General features: G+C 34.2%; 1 protein-coding gene across 3 annotated transcripts in view; it reads left to right on the plus strand.

Annotated features, from left to right (window-relative positions):
- Nucleotides 1-19,538, plus strand: part of DIAPH2 (diaphanous related formin 2) — a 914,916-nt gene that overhangs the window by 164,256 nt on the left and 731,122 nt on the right. For all 3 annotated transcript variants that reach the window (XM_037165779.2, XM_037165780.2, XM_037165781.2), the window contains one exon: nucleotides 18,924-19,063. In XM_037165779.2, the coding sequence (XP_037021674.2) occupies nucleotides 18,924-19,063 (140 nt within the window). The remainder of the gene's footprint in view (nucleotides 1-18,923; nucleotides 19,064-19,538) is intronic.

Raw genomic sequence — 19,538 nt, forward strand, 5'->3', positions numbered from 1 at the left:
ATCTGATAGACCACGCTGACAACATGAAACATGCATCTGCAATGTGATAGATATGTCCATTTCTCTTTGCTTCTGTTGACCTATATGGAGATTGATTGCTGCAATTAAGAAAAACTCAAAAAATCCCTCTAAAGACAATAAATCCCTGGACTAGAAATTGAAGACACTGGAGTCACATGTGTGGTTTAATTTCATCTTCCAGTTGAAGGTTGGAATTTTGAGTCAGGAGGATAAAGAAAGTCATTTGCCGATTGTGCACTAAAGTTAAATATTACATTTTTAATTTTACATTTAGTAAAGAGTACAGTGAAATGGTTAAGATGGTTTTTGTTTTGTGTATTTTACTACAATAAAAACAATGAAAAAGATCACATATGATAGTAACAAAGTACAAGATGATTTTAATGATCTTAATAGGAGGTATGTATAATTCACATAAATAATTCTACAACACTTTGAGAGCTATAAAAAGACTAGAATAAATGGAAAGAAAATAATTTTAGTTGTGATGAATAAAGATGATAAAGACAGAAAATTTTCTTTTTGAACTTAATCACTTTATAATGAAACAAAGACTGGCATTTTAATTGAATTTAACAAGATTATTATATATATGGAAAAGGAAACTGACAGGAATATAAAAATACCATTTTGAGAATCAGGGACAATATTGTGGTGGTAGGAACTATCCCATAAGAAGTTAAAGCAAACTATTTTTGTGGGAGATACTATATTAGCACACATTCATACAGATAAGTGAAAGTAAAAAATTCTAAAGTCTAATAACATGATTGATTGATATACTAATAAATAGGAAGACTTAGTATTTTGTGAGGATATAAAATAAGGGGAAGAGATAGGTATCCCAATGCCATTTATTATTCTGCCTATAAATCTGGGAGAAAAATAGGTTCATAACTCATATTGTATATGAAAATCATATAGAGATTAAAAGTCAATTTCAAAGTGAAAACATGATAAGCTTTGAAGTAACCGAAGTTCCGAAAGAAAAGATTTATTCCTGCTCTGGCTGGTGTGTCTCAGTTGGTTGGAGTGTCCTCTTATAACCAAAAGGTTTCAGGTTTGTTCCTTAGTCTGGTCCCATGAGGGAGGCAACCTGTCAATGCTTCTCTCGTGCATTGATGTTTCTCTCCCTCACTTCCCCTCTTTCTAGAAGAAATGGAGACAACTGTACTTGAACAATAATAAAAAAGGAAAAAAATAAAAGCAATGAAAATTTGTCCATGGGTGAGAAAAAAAGATTTATTTTTTAAAATAAATACAAGCTAAACTATTATGGAGGTATCAAAAATAAAACACTGAAAAATATTGACAAGGTTTTCACACAAGGGCTAACTATTGTTGCTATCTAAGTACTGCATAGAGCATGATGGAAACATTCATGTTTGGACAGATAAATGTGCAAAAAAAAGACAATATACATATGTGGAAATACAATTAGTAAAGTGGGGGAAATTAGCATACCAGTTGAGAAATTCAAATTTTAAAAGTATAACTTTTCCATCTATTTAATTGGAAAGAATTAAAGTCACATTACATAATGTGAATGAATTTGTTTATTATAGTGTGGAGAGTGTTAAATTTGTTTGAAAAGCAATCTGACAGAATATACAGAATATTTATACCCTTTGACCTCTGTTATATAGTACTTAGGAGAATTTATCTTAAGGAAATTATCCAGAATAAGGAAACAGTGATTCTTTGCAGGATTGTTTATACTTATGGAAAATAGGCTTAGGTGGTAACCTTAATCCTAAAAAGAAGGGAAATGTATAAATTAAGGGTAAAACACTTAAAAGAATATCAGGTAGGCATTAAAATTATAATATAGGCTATATATAAAATTATAATATAGGCTATATCAAGCTTTTGACCAGCTTGATACAGTGGTCAAAAGCAATTACATGTGTGTTACGATGCATGCTTTTAATGTAAAATGTAAGCTTGTAATCAAAGATTAGATTACAGTGTAAAAACTAGTTTCTGGTATGGTAGTGTTTTTAATGATTTTTTTACATTCTTTACAAACTTATTTTTAAAGGAGGGTTAGAGAAAAAATGAGAATGGGAAAGACTTCTAAGAATAATGTTAGGAATGCTAAAGTATGCTGCTAATTAATAATGGCAAAACTTGTATTGATCTTGTTCTATGGACCAGGAACAACCCTATGTTTTTGTATGTGTTCTCTAATTGTTGAAATGTTTGAAAGCTGAAAAGGGAGAAGGTTTAGGCAGGATATATTTGTCTCCATATCATTGACAGGCTGTGTGATAGGAAAGCACTATCAGAAAGGTCCTCTTTTATTCCACTGGGTAATGAAACAAGCAAAAACAACTATTATCAACAATACCAACATTTATAAGAAAACACATTTTTACTTAATGCTAACAAAACAAAATGGCAACAGCATACCTGTACTCCCTTCTATATTCTCCACATTGGGAAATGGATACCACTGTACATTCAGATGGCTGAGCCAGAACTGGGCCTTTGTTTTTCATACCTAGCAGTTCCTCATTCTCTACCTCCAACCCATCACCACATGCTGTTGATTTTAACTGCTCAAGTATTTCTGAAACTGGTCCTTCCTTCCTCATTCCTACTGTTCTTTCCCAGTTTAGGACACCATACTTTTCACTTAGGTTAATCACACTAGCAGCCTCCTATCTGGTTTCTTTTCTAGGTACGAATGGTACCTAACATACTGACATATAGTAGACATTCAGTAAATAATTGTCTTGAGTTCCAAGACTGAGTATTACCTACAGAGTTCCAACTAATGTTAGTGTTAATGAGGTGACCTTGACCATGTCTGGACTTTAAACTTTAGCTAGATTATTCTGTATATTTATGAATGGGCACATACATGCATGGTCATGTCAACATACGGTTTTTAAAGTTAGAAGATTGGTTTCGTAATCATGTATACTAATTAGTAGTCATGAAAATGATGCTATCACATTACAAATAGCCAAAATTTCATAATTAGGTTGTTGATTTGACTTATTGTGCTATTTTGGCATTGATTATGCAAAGAATTCTGAGTTGCTTTGTGTCTTTTAATGAAAAATATAGGACTCAATTATTCCCTGTGTAATCAGTGAGAGGGTATTAGGAATTGGGAAACAAATTCAAAAGAATTTTATTTATTTTGTTTTAAAGAGAGGGGAAAGGAGGGAGAAAGACAAGAAAAGAAACATCAATGTGTGGTTGCCCCTCATGTGACCCTACTGGGGACCCGGCCTGCAACCCAGGCATGTGCTCTGACTGGAAATCAGAGCGGTGACTCTTTAGATCACAGGCTGGCACTCCATCCACTGTGCCGGCTAGCCACGCCAGCCACACCAGCCAGGGCAAGAATTGGGAAATAATTTTAACTGACAGGAATATTTGTAAGATACCTTTTGTGGGGAAGGTCTTTTTTTCCCTTTTTTTTTTTTCTTGAGTATAGATGTTCAGGTGATATGTAATCCATATTCCTTCACAACCCCTCCCCTCATCAATATATTTTACTTATAAATGTCTGTCTATAAAGATGTGTCTTGAAGCTTGTCTTAAACAAATGCAAGGTGATCCATATTTGAATAAGCATCCTCTTTGTGTTTGAAGTTGAAAGAGTGCAAATCTTTTTTGGTTGAAGCAGGAGAGATTGTATCTGCTTTGTTATGAGGGAAGGGTTTCTTTTGTGTCCTCATTTTTTTAATAGCTTTCTACATTTTTTCTTGGACTGTTTTGTGTCTCTCCTTTATTATTAACTATTTATTGGGTTAGCCAAAAAGTTCATTTTTCTTCCCACAAGATGGCTCTAGTAGTGCTTAGTTGTCTTTAACTTCATTTGAACCAATTTTTTTAGGTTATATTGTGACAACTGTCATATATCAGTGTGCACTTTTAAAAAGTATCAAAACTGGTGAAGTTTTTGTGTAGACATTTTAATATTGAAGATGGAAGAAAATAAGCAACATTTTTGATATATTATGCTCTATTATTTCAAGAAAGGTAAAAACACAACTGAAAGTCACAAAAAGAAGATTTGTGTAGTGTATGGGGAAGGTACTGTGACTGAATTTGTCAAAAGAGGTTTGTGAAGTTTTGTGCTAGAGTATTCTCACTGCACAATGTTCCATGGTTGGGCAGAGCAGTTGAAGTTCATAGTGATCAAATTGAGATATTAATTGAGAATAGTCAATATTCTACCATGTGAGAGATAGCCGACATACTCAGAATATTCAAATCAATATAGTTATTGGTGAAAATGAAAAATGTGTCTTTTATTTTATGGGAAAGACTAAACAGACTTTTTGGCTACCCCAATATTTTATTCTTTCATGCATTATTTCTTTTATTCTCACATTTTCTTTATTACAGGCTTATACTTACATATATGAGTAAATTGCACCAAAACAGATGGTGAGACTTTGTGTGTGTGTGTGTGTGTGGTATCTTTTGATCAGTTTATTTTCATTTTTGATTTAGGGTTATATATATCTTGCCTAATTGTAAGTAGTATATTCTTCACTTCTATTTTGGATAAACTTTAATGATACCCATAGATTTTCAGCAAATTCACAAACACACTAAGAGACAGTGAAGACCCACCTATATATTTAGGACAAGAAAAAGACTTCCGGCAATGTATTGGAATTTCACTGGATCCATGTGTTCTTTTGATTATCATAAAGTAGTGAAGCTAACTTCTTAGAAGTCCAGGTTATGCCATTTTAAAAATCTTTATGCCTCTGGGTAAGTTGCCTTATCATCCAAACATTGCTGGGGGAATTAAGTGAGACATAAAGGCAATCTGTAAACTGCTAAAAGAATGCTACACATATTTCAGGTGTTCTGATATTAAGGTTCATTTTGGCAGCCTCAGATGACAGTGATTCTTTGATTTCTCAGTATGATCTCTGAGAACTCACAGATTTGGATAGAACCTTCTTTGGATGAAGGAGGATTGTACACACACACACACACACACACACAATGTATATGTATGTGTGTGTAAATTGAGTGTACATGTGTGTATTTTGTTGTGGTAGGGGAAACAGGCAGAAGGTAGGTAATGCTAGGCATTGAGATTTGGAAAAGTAGTTATAGCTCTGTTCTTGGTCTGTTTTTGGTCTGTTCTTGGTTCTTGTAGGATCTGTCTAGGGTAGATCTCTGCAGGAGCTCTTTGTTCCAGTTGTCATGGTGATCAATTCCAGTATTCCATTCCTTCTTGCACCAAGAACATTTCTCCAACACAGGCAGAATTGAGGAGGCTTAGCCCAAACACACCAGTTGTGGCACTGGGGGGAGGGAGTGGTAGTAAAATATAGTGTGGAGGTGCCGGAGGCCTCAATGACAGCTGAGGAAGCAGGCAGAGGGACAAGGGATAAGGTTAGTTGCAATTCCAGCCCTTGTGTCTGCCAGCGACTGGTGGCCATATGTTGCAGGGCACTGCTAGGCTGGAGATAGGTGTAAGCTGAAAGAGGAAGGTACAGAGTTGTGTGCCGGGATTTGGGGGTATGCAGTGGCATCCCCTGAGAGTTCTGGGACTCCAGGGCACCATCTTGTCCACCTAGGCAAGTGGATTGAGGGGGTCAGGTGGTGTTGGGCCCTCAACCCACGGTTTCTTTGGCAGCACTGCCATCACTCCCTAGTTTTATTTTTTTAAATAATATTTAATGTATTTTAATTACAAAAGTAATCATCTTCAGTTTAGGGAATGTGGAAACATGGCAGGTTTTAAAGAATAAAAGTATATATCTAAAATTATTTTTAATATTTTATTTATTTTTAGAGATAGGGAAAGGGAAGGAGAAAGAGAGGAAAAGAAATATTAATGTGTGGTTGCTTCTTGTGCACCCCCTACTGGGGACCTGGCCTGTAGCCCAGGCATGTGCCCTGACTGGGGATTGAACCGATGACCCTTTGGTTTGCAGCCTGTGCTCAATCCACTGAGCCACACCAGTCAGGGCTATAACTAAAATTCTATTAGGGATAATTACCATTAACATTACCATGGATCACCATTTAGATGATAGAAATATTTTTACATAATTGAAATTATACTGTATATAGAGTTTTGTATCTCATTTCACATATCGTTAACTCAACAGTATATTTCTATGTCAAACATATTTAATGGCTACATAATATTCCATTTTAAGTAGGTACTATAATTTACCTCTCCATTTCTCTACATTTGGTCTCTGCCAGTGTTTACAAATTTCCCCACTAAAAATTATATCATGAACATCTTAATACATAAATTTTGGTCTATAGTTCAAATTATTTCTTGTGATGATTCTTAGAAGTAGCATTACAAGATCAAAGAGAATGCATACTTTTTGAGGCTCTTAATTTTTCTTATCATAGAAAGATTAGGTCAAGCCGGCATGTTGGTATAAGCATTGTAAAAGGATTTCTATCTCACCACATGAACAGGACCTTTTAGTTTCTTTAACGGTATTCTAAAGCAGTAAGTGCCTAATTTCTGTATAGCTCTATGTACTGCATTATCAAATTAATCTATTAAACAAAGTATTCTACTTTATGCACATATTTGAATCTTATACAGCTTACTATGAAGGCAATAAGTACATGGTACATTTTTTTCTACATTTGGAATCTTTTATTGTGCTGGGTTATTACTCTGTGATATTGCACTACTCTGTTAAGTCCCCAAACTAAAGCAATAATTTTTTTCTAAGTTCTGTATCTTGGTGGCCTTGACAAGTAAGACTGTACTTTGGAGAATAAGTGATCCAGGACTGCATTTTAGGACAATGAGAAGTGCCAAAAGCATGAGAGAAAGACTAATGGATAGGATACTGAACTAGAAATCAGATGCTCTAGATTCTATTCCCAGCTCCATTTGTCATTGTATATCACAGCCAAATTTGATTAAAGAACTTGTCCAATCTGTAAAAAGGGGATACTATGTCTCACCTTACAGGGATGCTTGAGGGATTAATGCAGTATTTCTTAAAATACATTTTGTCTTCTTCCAAAGGAATTCTAACTTTAGAGACCAAAAACTTAAGTCAATCTAAAATTTGGGAGTAGAAATTAATTTTTATACTTTGAAACTTTTATATCTCCAGTTTCTTAAAAGCATTTATTTCTTGTTTATACAGAGTATAGATTGACTACAGAATTCCTCCAAATACAGGAAAAAGTGATAGTGGGCTTATGAACAATTAGATTCTGCTTTATAACTTACTATATTACCTATGTTCTTCTGTATTTATCATATATTACATTAAAATGTAAGGTGAATCAATTCTTTAAAAAAACCCAACATGAGTTAACATGTTAAGTTTAAAAACAGTATGAAAGTATTTTGCTTTAGTAATTTACGATATTTTCATTTGAGAAATATCTGTGAAACAGTGGCATGAAACAGTTTCTTTATCCTCATTGCTTGAATTCATGTTTTTTTCTGGATTTGACAAAATCACGTCTGTAAACTGATCTGGCTTTATTCTCATCTATGATGAGTATTTGCTAAAAGTAGTGGAAATGTTGGGATGAGTAGAAGAGTTAGGTGACAGTTTTAAATAATTTCTAAGCCTCATTTAGATACTTTCATTAAAAATTCTTTTGGTAAAGAAAATGCCGTTGAAGCTGACTTTTGAGCTCTTTGATGACAGGGCCTGTGTCTTAGACATCTTTGTGTATATACACCCACTGTCTAGCACATAGTAGGTGCTTAGTAAGTGTTTACTGAAGAAATTAATCTGCTGGTTGAGATAAAAATAAAAGCAATGCATAAAGGTCATTAGTTTCCAAGAAAACTTGTATATTGTAGAAGTTACAGAGGTCTTTGAAATAATTAATATCTGCCCTGGCTGGTGTGGCTCAGTGGGTTGAGCCCCTACTCATGACCCTAAAGGTTACTGGTTTAATTCCTGGTCTGGGCACATGCCTGGGTTGCAGGCCAGGTCCCCAGTAGGTGTGTATGAGAGGCAACTGATCAATGTTTCTTTCGCATATTGACATTTCTCTCCCTCTTTCTCCCTCCTTTCCCTTCTCTCTAAAAATTAATCTTAAAAATAAGTAATTAATATATTTAAAAATAATATTTTACACATATACTATACTTTTCTAAGAACTCGACATGTTTACTGCACTTAAAAATTCACATTTGCAGAGATTATACTGGGTACAGATATTTCAGATTGGTTGTATTTTGAACACTGAGTGCTTGTGCTTTGCGTAAATCCATACATGTAATTATCTTCTGGGACAAGAATAGAGCTTTTGCCCTTTAACTTTTTGTTTTCTCTTTGCTTTCAGGGACTTAACCAGATTGATAGTTGATCTGTAGCAATTTTTAGTATTCCAAGAAAACTCAGTTTTTGAATTCTTTGGAATGTCAGTAATGTTTCAAAATAATTTTATTTTTTGGCGGGGGCACATTTAGTTGTGATGGTGCATACCATTTTGTTTGAATTCTCACCAATAAGTTTTGAGATCTATGTGAACACATTTACTAATATATATGATATTTCTCATAAAAATGCTTCCCCACAGGCACATTTTTGTGTTTCAGTATGTGAAATATTTATTGGAGGAAAGAAGTTCCATCTCCCAACCCTAGGATTTTGTAAAGTTCTAGTACTATAAAGTGTATCACAGCAATAGCTATAGTCCTAAAATTTTATGTGAAACATTACAAAAAGTCACTGCCCTTGAGGAAGTCTACTGAAAGAGTAACACTTAAAGTATCTGGTGGAGGAAATAAGGAATTATCAAGAATAATCACGGGGCCATAAGTAATCTCGGGAGTAAGTAATATGTTTATTCTGGTATATATGCAGGGATGAGAATCAGTTGGAATTTGGTAAGTCATATGGGACTCAGTATCCATAGGATATCACTTTTGGGGAGAGACTTACTGTGCTTCTGCCCCATTTTTTGTCTTGGTAGTGGTTACTCTTTCTTAGAGGCCTCAGGAAGTATCTATTCCTTAATTTGTCACAGAACTATGGAATCTTCTATCTGCAAGCGACCTTAGAGGTAGTCTTTTAATCCAACACCTCATTTTCATAAGGCGAGGAAACAATCAACCAGTGAACCTGTGCATCTCATGGCACAAAGCAAACTGTCATTGAGCAAAGCTTGAAATTGAAGTGCCCTATTTTGCACTCCGGTGAGTTTTTCTCTTTAGCACACTGCCTCTTTCGTATTACTAGTGTTGTGTTTTAATCATCAGTCTAGTCTAGGAAAATCTCTCAACACCACTTTCTGCTAATCTAAAATGACTTATGTGGGATGTGGACTGTTCAGCAGACCAGATAGATCAAAGGGACTGACTTCTGGATCCTAGTGCGATGAAGAAGGAGGGTTGGTCTATAGGTTTATGTAAGATCATGAATCTAGAGATTTCTTTTTTTAAAGATTTTATTGTTTTTAGATAGCGGGGGAGGGAGGGAGAAAGAGAGGGAGAAAAAAATCAATGTGTGGTTGCCTTGTGTGCTCCCACTGGGGACCCGGCCCACAACCCAGGCACGTGCCCTGACTGGTAATTGAATTGGAGACCATTTGGTTCGCAGGACGGTGCTCAAGCTACTGAGCCACACCAACCAGGCCAAGTTTCCTTTCCAGGACTCATATAGGGTATATATAGGGTATAGCTTTCTAAAAGTAAGGGAGTTTGACTGAAGGTGAGAAATTGGTTCTCACTGAAGGTTAATTAGTGTATCTGATATACTCTGCAGTATTTCAGGAATATGTGCCACAGTTCCTTTCTGTCATATTTGTGTCTCCTGAAAACTCACCCGTAACTATACTTTCCAAATATGGTGTGAATTTGTGTTGATATGTATGCATATTTCAACAACAGAGTTAAAATCTTGGGTGGTATATCCATTCATTCATTCAACAAATATTAAAGTATTTCCTGTGCTCTAGGCACTATGTCCTGGACTGGGGATACAGATTTTAAGGAGACAGACAAAGTCCTTGCTGCCATGGGACTTATATTTTAGTGAAGGGGGACAGAGAACCAACATATGAGTAAGCAAAGAAAATACCAAATAGCAATAAGAGCCCCCAAAAGACTAAAATGGAGTGGTGAAGGGGTTTTTAGGGTGTTGATTTAATGCTGGGATATGTCATATAAGATCATCAGAGCTCTGGCTCGTGTAGCTCAGTGGATTGAGTGTGGGCCTGCAACCCAGAGGATTGCAGTTTGATTCCCAGTCAGGGCATGTGCCTGGGGTGCAGGCCAGTTCCCAGCGGGGGACACATGAGAGGCAACCACACATTGATATTTCTCTCCCTCTCTTCTTCCCTTCCCCTCTAAAGATAAATAAATAAAATATTTAAAAAAAAAGATCTTCAGAGAAGGGCCTCTGAGGGGGTGATATTTAAATAATGGAAGGAGACAACCATGCACAAATTCAGGAAAAGAGCCTTCAAAGCAGATGGGAAAACACATGCATAGCCCCTACTATGGATATGGGTTTGGGATGTTCGAGTGCTAGAAAATAGACTAGTGTGGTTATAATAGACCAGAGAATAGTGCATAGGGATGGGGAATGGTGTCAGATGAAGTTGTAGAGGTAGGGAAAGGCAAAATTACAGAGGGCTTTGTAGGCCCCCAAGCATGGAGTTCGAAACGAACAGAAGTTTGATCTCTGCTACTTACTAGCTGTGTGACCTCACATAAGTTTCTTAACTTTGTGGGCTTCAAGTTTTCTCATTGGTAAATTGGGGGTAATTATTGCTTTGCAGAATTGCTTATAAAGATCAGGATAGTAAATTGTAAAGTGAATTCACAGTGACTGGTGGTGATTATGTTGATAAGAGGCAATAAATATGCATTGATTAATTATCAATGTGTCAAGCATAAGTGCTGGACATTTTATACTTCTTTATATTTAAATCCTCAAAATAATTTTGTAAGATGGTGAAACCCACAAAAATTGTTACTTTTATTGTGAAATAGTTCTAAGTAGCAGATAATGGATTCAAATTTCCATGACTCCAAAGTCAGTTTCCTTCCACTGTGTTAAGGGAGTAAACAAATTATAATGTATTGGTTCGTTTTGTATGTGCATACAATTTGTGACTATACATGCTTTTAGAGAAGAGATCAATATTTGATATTATATGAGTACTTCTTGCCAGGCAGAAACTTTCATGCATGTTCATATTTCTCTCAGGCTTAGGATAATGTCTTGTTCCTCCTAGAAACTCATATTCATTGACTAAGTAGATCTGCATAACACTGTTAATACTTGCCAATGACAGACCATAACTTTAGAAGAAACTTTAGGACTCTTCAGGTTTTGTTGTTAAGATTTCTGATTTTGTCCCAAAGACACACATCATACAGCGGCCTCTTCTTTTGATAGTGTCCCTTAATGTACTCATTGGAAATGTCACAACAGTGCCTTAACGTATTGGGCTCCAGATGGCTGACTTTTCTTGTTCTTTTGTCTTCCTTTGTTTAAAGGAATGTAGAATTGGTTGCAGAGCCCTCTGACTGATGTTAGATTTGAGTAGTGTAAATTATGTTCGTTAACTTGCACTTAAAAAAATCACCAGTTGTGGGTTTTATTCTTTGCTGTACAAAACCTCACTGAATATATTTGATAAGTTAAAAGGTTCATTTATTTTGTGGGTGAGTTTATAAAGACATGATTTATAAAGACAATGATTATCTTACCTTTTGAAAATATTTAATGTTGATATTTTACATTGGTTAATAGAACAAGGAAATGAAGCATCTTAGAGATGTGTGTGTGTTTGTGTTGAAGTGTTAGTAATTTTCTCTCTGACAAGTAAGTGACAGGCTAAAATAATAAACCTCTGAAGAGGTCAGATCAAATATAGAACATGAAGTAATGCTATTTTTAGAATAATTATCTTGATGGCACAGGGATGTGTGGTTTCTTATGTTCAAATTCACAACTTGGGTCTGTAGAGGTAAGAACATTACCAACAGAACAGTGGGTAATCTTTGGAAGTAATGCCATCACATTGGATTATATTATACTGCTGCTTCTATTGGCATAACCTCTAACTGTAACATGATGCATATCCCTTTTGAGCCATAACATTGTTTGAACTTTAAAAAAAAACCTAGGAAGACTACATGCTCAGTATTCCTATCAAGTTGTTTTTTCAAGTGAGGCTAGGGCTTTGAGCAAAAGTATTTTGTGATATTTGTTGTATACTATTTAAGAATAGAATTGATTCTTATGCTGCATAGATGAATTATTTATTACAAAAAGCTTGAATAACCTATAACTCCATCGCTATTGTAGAAAATACAAACAAATGTTTGACTTTGTTAGGTAAAAATCAGTTTACTGAAATGAAACCAAAAAAGAGCAACTTCTGGGTATTCTTAGAATTTACATATACTAATCTAAACAAAGCATTCTTTAACCATACTAACCAGCAGACTATCCTACTAAAATAGTATTTGATCCCAAAGATGTCAGTTTCTTTAATTAAACTGAACATTTATGGACTATGTGACTTTATTATAAATATATTACTACTTCTAATGTTGCAGTAATTTTTTAGAGGTCAGATTGCATAAAGGGAAAATTGAGTATTCAGTTGCTTGTATACAAATTAAAATCTTATTCATCTCACTCATTCTTATCTATCTATAAAATACCCTGTTTTGTACCTCCTGCTGTCTGGTTCTGAATGTAATCACTGCTCAGATTTTCTTACTTGGCCTTGTCTTCTCACCTTCAACATGCTCTGTGGTGCATAAACAAACACAACTTTATCACTGAGTATGGAAGAAATTGTCACTCAGTGGTTCAGCACACAGGCCTCAGAATCCCAAAGACTTGGGATCAATTCAGGCTCTACCACTTATACTGCCCAGGTTTTGTAAGCCTTTGTTTCCTGATTGTAAGCATGCAGATAACATCATCATTTAGCTCAGAGTGCTTGCATAAATTGGGAAAACATCTTACTTCCTCCATCTTAACCTAGCCTGGCTTCCTCATTCACTTAGTAGGTGAATTAAGTCTATGTTTTAAAAACCGTTCTTGTCCAGTCTTATCTTTCTAACTGCATTATTAACGGTTAGCACATCATATTCTTCTGCGATGGTTTAAAAAGACTAAGCAAACCTACTGCTTCTACTCTCTACCACAGCTGCTTTTCTACACACCTCCATGCCGAAGCCATCTTTTACAATACAGATATATTTGTCACTCCACAGCCAAAGTCCCTGTTTTTACCTATGGCAGTTTTTGAAATTTGAGCAAAATATAGACCTCCTTTTAAAGGACATAACTTCTCAAAGGCCCCAGTGGTGGCTTAAAATAATTTAATTATGCTGTTTTAATATATGCACTCACACAAAGTAAGATATAAATTATGCCAGTAGTTCTTATATAACTTTTAAAAATAAATATGCATATTAAAAATATAAAGCCAATAAAATTTAATTTCACATTATTATAAGGAATAAATGAAGTTTTGCTGAGCCTAAATTGCTCTCCGCAATGTGAAGACATTATATTGAAGGCATTTTTGAGTTCTCTGTGCCTCTCTCTGCCAAGTTTGAAAATAATGGGGAAAGTTTTTGTTTGCTAGAAGACATTTTTTTTATTTCATTTACATTCACAGCTTTATTACCTACTTAAAATAGTTTCTATCTAGGCTGTAGGAAACACTTATTATAATCTGCAAAAGTATTATTAAATTAGCTTTGTTACAGTGTCTAAACTTAGAATTAGATCTAAAAAATGGTAAAGCAGAGAGGGAAAACATTAGATTTAAATATCTTCATAGTCTTTGCCCAAAATGACAAATCCTGATAAAGTTTTCACTATTCAGAAACATATCAGACTGATAGTTTATTAAACATATTGACGAATTTTGAATAGCATGAAATATTTTAATTAGCTTTCTCTAGCAAATCATTTAACAATAACAATGGTTTAGCTTTTTGTTGTTTATGTGTCTGAAAGTGTGTATATCAAATGAGATTGCTGGACAAGAAATGTTTCACAAGAAGTGAAGTTGAATGTTTTGGGATCAACATTCTACTTATTAAAATATTCTTTTATAATGGTAGAAATGAAAATTTGTGCATTGAGTAATTCCTTGATATTATTATAAGTATTTTCCTTCATATTTTATAAATTATTTTTAATATTTTATACATTAAATACATGTTTCATAGCAAAAGAAATACCAATAGGGTGACATAGTACACATTTAGAGTTTCTTTGTGTACTTGATATTTCTAAGAATACATGTGCCGAAAGAATAATTTAAATATTCTTGTTACGGTTTTAGGATTTGTGATTTGGGGGTAAAATGCTTTAATCTGGTATTTAATATATAGAAGCTTCAGTAACTAAACAATAAATTATTTCTCATAGAAAATCTTATATTTTTAAAAAAGCCTTTTAGCTAATCACATATAAAGTAACTTAGTCAAATCCTTTTGGGACAAATGGTATGTATAATATGAAGAATTACAGTACATCTGTATTGCTGTGAATTTTTTTTCTATCCTAGAATTTAGGGTATGTTCTCGTATTTTGCATATTACTTTCAGCTTCCAAATAAAGCCTTAATTAAAAAGGGCTTAATTCCCCATTGTGCCTTGCAATGGGGAATGACACTCTCTGATGTTATCTCATGATAGTAATTATCTGTGTAGGTTTTTATCTTAGAGACTCTGAATTGATAATGTACAGTTATTTTTATGTTGTATGTTTCATGCAGTGTAAAGAATTTTCACTGCAAATTGCATATATAGTAATTTGAAATGTTGTAATATATTTATTTCAAAATATATTTTGTATATTCTGGATAAATGAAGTACGTAACTCCATCGTCTCCTTTTATAAGGTATTTGTCCTAAATATTAGGAGAGAAGCCATCTAAAGTTTAGCATTCAGAGTTATATAGCTCACCAAATGTATCACTAATAGAATAAATAGGTAGATTAATTTGGATCAGGCGCTTGTTTTATGTTTCCTTTTCCTATTGGAACTTAAGAAACTGATGATGAGGAAAATAGCCTTTTAATTTCCCAAGCTTTTAAAGGCTTAGGAGCCTCTCAAAGGACAATACTGAGACCTTTGTAGGTATAATTCCAAATGTGTTCATCTCTAACATTGCTTTTTCAGAGAACGGCTATGATAGATAAGAAACTCATTTGATTAAAGTAGGCAAATTAACCTGACTTCATTAGGGTTTATGAATCATGGTCAATAATAGTAACATTATTACTGTTTTCATGATAATATTGTCCATACTCTTTGAAGGTGACACCGCTGGTAGTAATTGCTATTTGTGTATGCATTATAGTTGAAAAGACCTGTGTAATGATCAATTCTTCCTAGTGTCTGCAGGAAGATACCTTACAGCGTAGAACTAGAAAGCTTTCCTCAAATTATAAGTAAATATGTATTTACATTAAAGAGTGACAAATCATTCTCAGAGTAAGTCATCCTAAATTATAAGTCCTATCTCCACTGCAAACTTAAAATGTTTCTTCTAGACTATTGCTTCTCTGGTTTTGTTACTAACATTTCATATCGGGGTAGGAAGATGTGATTATTATACTAACCCAAAGTTCTTTTTTGGTTCTTTGTGTAATGTCTTAGGATAATACAAGCACACTCACACTGACAAGTGTTTCCAACCTAGTGATTTTCAAATTAAGAAATAGCTTCAAATTAGGAAAGCTTTTTGTTCACCTAGCTTTAGAGTAGCATGATGTATGCTAATTGGTAACTTTGCGTTATTTTTTAAAGATCAAATGGGCACAGTGGTAATTTTCATTAATCTCATACAGAGCAGTTAATTAAAATTTCCATTATTATCCATCCATTATCTAGTTGTTTCCTTTGTTTAGTATCAGAACAGGGTGTTAATAATAAGCCATTCTTGTATTATAGCCCTATTAAAGATAGTGGGAATTAATCTATTGCACTATTTTGTTTTTAGGTGATTTCTTTAATATTATGGTGTACCATATTTATTATGCTGAAGATTCTTTGACATTTTATAGTAGAGGTTTCACAATTAAGTACTTGTTGTTTAATGTTTTATTCAATATTGGGAAAAAGTGACATACAATATATAAAGAAGTAACCTGAGGACCAGAACATTAGTGTTTTTAGTCCTGCTGTCTTACTAATTATGTGAACTTTGGTAATCACCGCTGTTTTCTATTTCTGTAATTAGGGTATTAGAAGAACTGACATTTAAGGGCCAGTCTAGCCATTACATGGTATCACATTTTCATGATTATCAAATGTGAACTTGTGATAAAACCCCTAAGTACTTCTAGGCTTGATAAAAGTCATTTATTTATTCTATGAGGCTCTGTATTTTTGGTTTCGCTCCATTAGGTCATTTGCTTCCACTCATTATAACCAGAGATTATCTTAAATTATATAATTTAAACTTGTTTCTAAGATTTGGAGGAGTGGTAAGTCTCAATGTGATGGGCTGGCCCAATTGTTCCATAAATAGTATCTTAGCCATGACCATATGGAAGCTGGGAACTAACATTGTCTGGTCAGCTTACTCTGTTTTAGGCACTTCATATGCATTGTCTTACTTAATCCGTAACAAACATGGAGGGGCTAGGTGTTTATTACCCCTATATCATGGATAATTCAACAGGTTTATAGAGATTAGTTCAATTGCCTGCTGAGGGATTACCTGGAACATAAGTGAGGGGGCCATGATTCAAACCCAGTGGCAGTTTGAGTGGTCCTCAGCATGCTGTCATACATTGTCTCAATTTATCTGTTCAATGCTCACGTATCTGAATATATTATAATGGGATATCTCAGAACTCTAATACTCTGATGGAAAACTAAACTGAATTTTGAACCTTCTGCATGTTGAAACTCAATAGTTGTTCATTCATTTGTTTATTCTCCATCCATCCATTCATCCATTCATTCAAGAAATATGTATTGAGTACTTACTGTATGCCAAGCACAGTGTTAAGATCTAGAGATACAGTGTTGAGAAAGGTAGGCAAGATTCCTGCCTCATAGAGTTTATCTTTTAATGAGGAAGAAACAGTGAACAAACAAAGTGCTATAGGAGATAAACATGTAAAACTAATGCTATAAATGAGGTTTACAGTGGGATAAAACTAAGATGATGAGATCTAGCAATGGAGGGGTCAGGGGTCAATCTTTCAGACAGAGAAAACAGCAAATGCAAAACTCATTCTACAGGAATAAGGTTTATTTATATACAAGCCTCCAGGGGATCAGTAGAGCCTTGTTATCTATTAATTAAGAAAAAAGTTTGAATTTCATATAGAAGTGGTATGTGGTGATAACTTGCAGTTCTATGCTATTGGCATTTACTTGTGGATCTGTATATAGCCTTAAGAGGTAGATAAATAAGCCATAGAAATTTGGAAATGATTTCATGGTGATGGTTTTACTTACTGTGCCACTGTGCATACTGTGCTTACTGTATGTGGTAATTTATACAGTAGACTTCTTGAACATCTGTGTAGCTTAACAAAGCAAGAAAAAATCGGGTCAGTGGCCAGTGCACAAAATACGGGCACTAAAAGTATGAAATTATATTCTTTGTTCTGTTATTGTTATGGACAGATTCAATAACAGCACACTTTTGTTAAGGTTCACTAAATTCATTCACTATGTCAGGTACTTGGCTTACATGGACTTCCCAGTTTAGAAGAGAGACAGACACAATGACCTCCGCCCCAATGTCTTATGTGCTATAGGAGTGATAAAGCCACAGTGGTATAAGGGAATAATTTCCATATACATTAGACTTTAAATGTTTACTATTTAATGGAATTTAAAAAATCAGACATTAGAAATGATGGATAATTTCTATATTGAGAAGGTCTTCTCAATAAAAAGACAATAGTGTAATACCCTAAGGCATCTATTTTTTCTCATCAACACATTGTTTTTTAAAATTCTATATATTCTAATGCTATGAATTCTACCAAATGAGAAAAATTGCTTTCCTTATTGCAGCTTAGATACTTAGCAGAAACTGAGTATAATTTGTAAAAACTTAGAAAATGGGAATCAAGCAAGGGTTTTTATTCGTAGGGATATGTTTGTAATATATTAAGTGGTACTTATGATTATATGTATCTGGAAGGTAAAACTATGCATTATTGGTACAGTGAATGTGTTGATGATGTTTTCCTCCCAGCTGTTTCCCCAAACTACTTAGATAATTACAATTTGGTGACGAAGCTAAAGAGTTGTGATGTTATAATGAGTTCTAGAAATAATCCCACCTATATTGGAAATTAAGCTCAAAACTAGCTACTATCAGATAAATGTATTAATGACTTTTTTAAGATTCATCTATAACATGAGACTAACAAAGTTAGAAAGAAATTGGAATTGATGAATGCTTTAGACTAATTTGACTAACATGCTAATAGGAGACTATATTGTTTTATAATGTTTGTTCAGGTAGGCAGATACGCCATTTCAATAAATGTGGGCTATGTATCATGTTTTATGTTAAGGTTCATTCACTGTGTTTTGTGGAAAAGAATACAAATATCTTAGCTGTAAAAATTAATAAGATGATTGCTAAATGTTCATCCTGTGGGTTGAGGAGCAGCTAATGTTAATCCTAATACCTGAATTGTAAATTTAAGCTTTCCTGTCAGCGATACTTTATGCAACTCAGGTCCATATTCTATTCAGGTCATGAGCACCAGCAGTGTAATTTTCTTTTAAATGAGGCTGAGGAGAGTGTTGAGATACACCCAATGTGATTTCAACACATCAGTTCTGTGACCGTGAATTTTTAAGTGCCTAGTACTCTGCACACATTTTTATATAGTAAAATCTTAATATATTTTATGCATAATTTTGTTTCAAAATTTTATAAAAAGAAACTGTTTTTTGTCTTAATTGCTATCATTTTCTTCTATATAGGGAGGACTGAAAAACAGCAAACATGAATGCACCCTGTCTTCACAAGAATACGTTCATGAATTACGATCTGGTATTTCAGATGAGAAACTTCTTAATTGCCTGGAGTCTCTGAGGGTTTCTTTAACCAGCAATCCTGTCAGGTAGGTGGTTCTTATTTGTTTTGGTATGATTCATACAATTTGTACTGTATATAATTGTTGGGAATGTAATCAGTTAAATCGTGTTAATGTCAAGATTTTCTGATCAGATGTCTAATGTTAGCTAATGTAATAATACAGCAATGTCTAATTATGAGGTTGTAAGCATTTAAGAAAGTGTAGTTAATCTGATCTCTAGTAATATTCTATTTTAAGAAAACAAATATTACTTAGATGTGTAGTTCCTCTGTGGTTATATAAACATGTATCCAGAAGTTAAATATGCATATTTACATGGAAATTTGTATACCCAGGTAATGGTTATTATATATTTATTTATAAAACAAATTCAGTATACAAATATACAAGGAGGGACCCAAAAAACCTGGAATTATCTTCTGGGGGGCAGGCCCCCTGTAGTACAGGCTTCCCATGCCAGGTGAGGGTTCTAGGAAAACATCTGTGTCAGTGTTCCAGC

Source organism: Artibeus jamaicensis, unplaced genomic scaffold (assembly GCF_021234435.1).
Source record: "Artibeus jamaicensis isolate MK-2021 breed Jamaican fruit bat unplaced genomic scaffold, CSHL_Jam_final scaffold_461, whole genome shotgun sequence".
In the NCBI taxonomy this organism is placed as follows: Eukaryota; Metazoa; Chordata; class Mammalia; order Chiroptera; family Phyllostomidae; genus Artibeus; species Artibeus jamaicensis.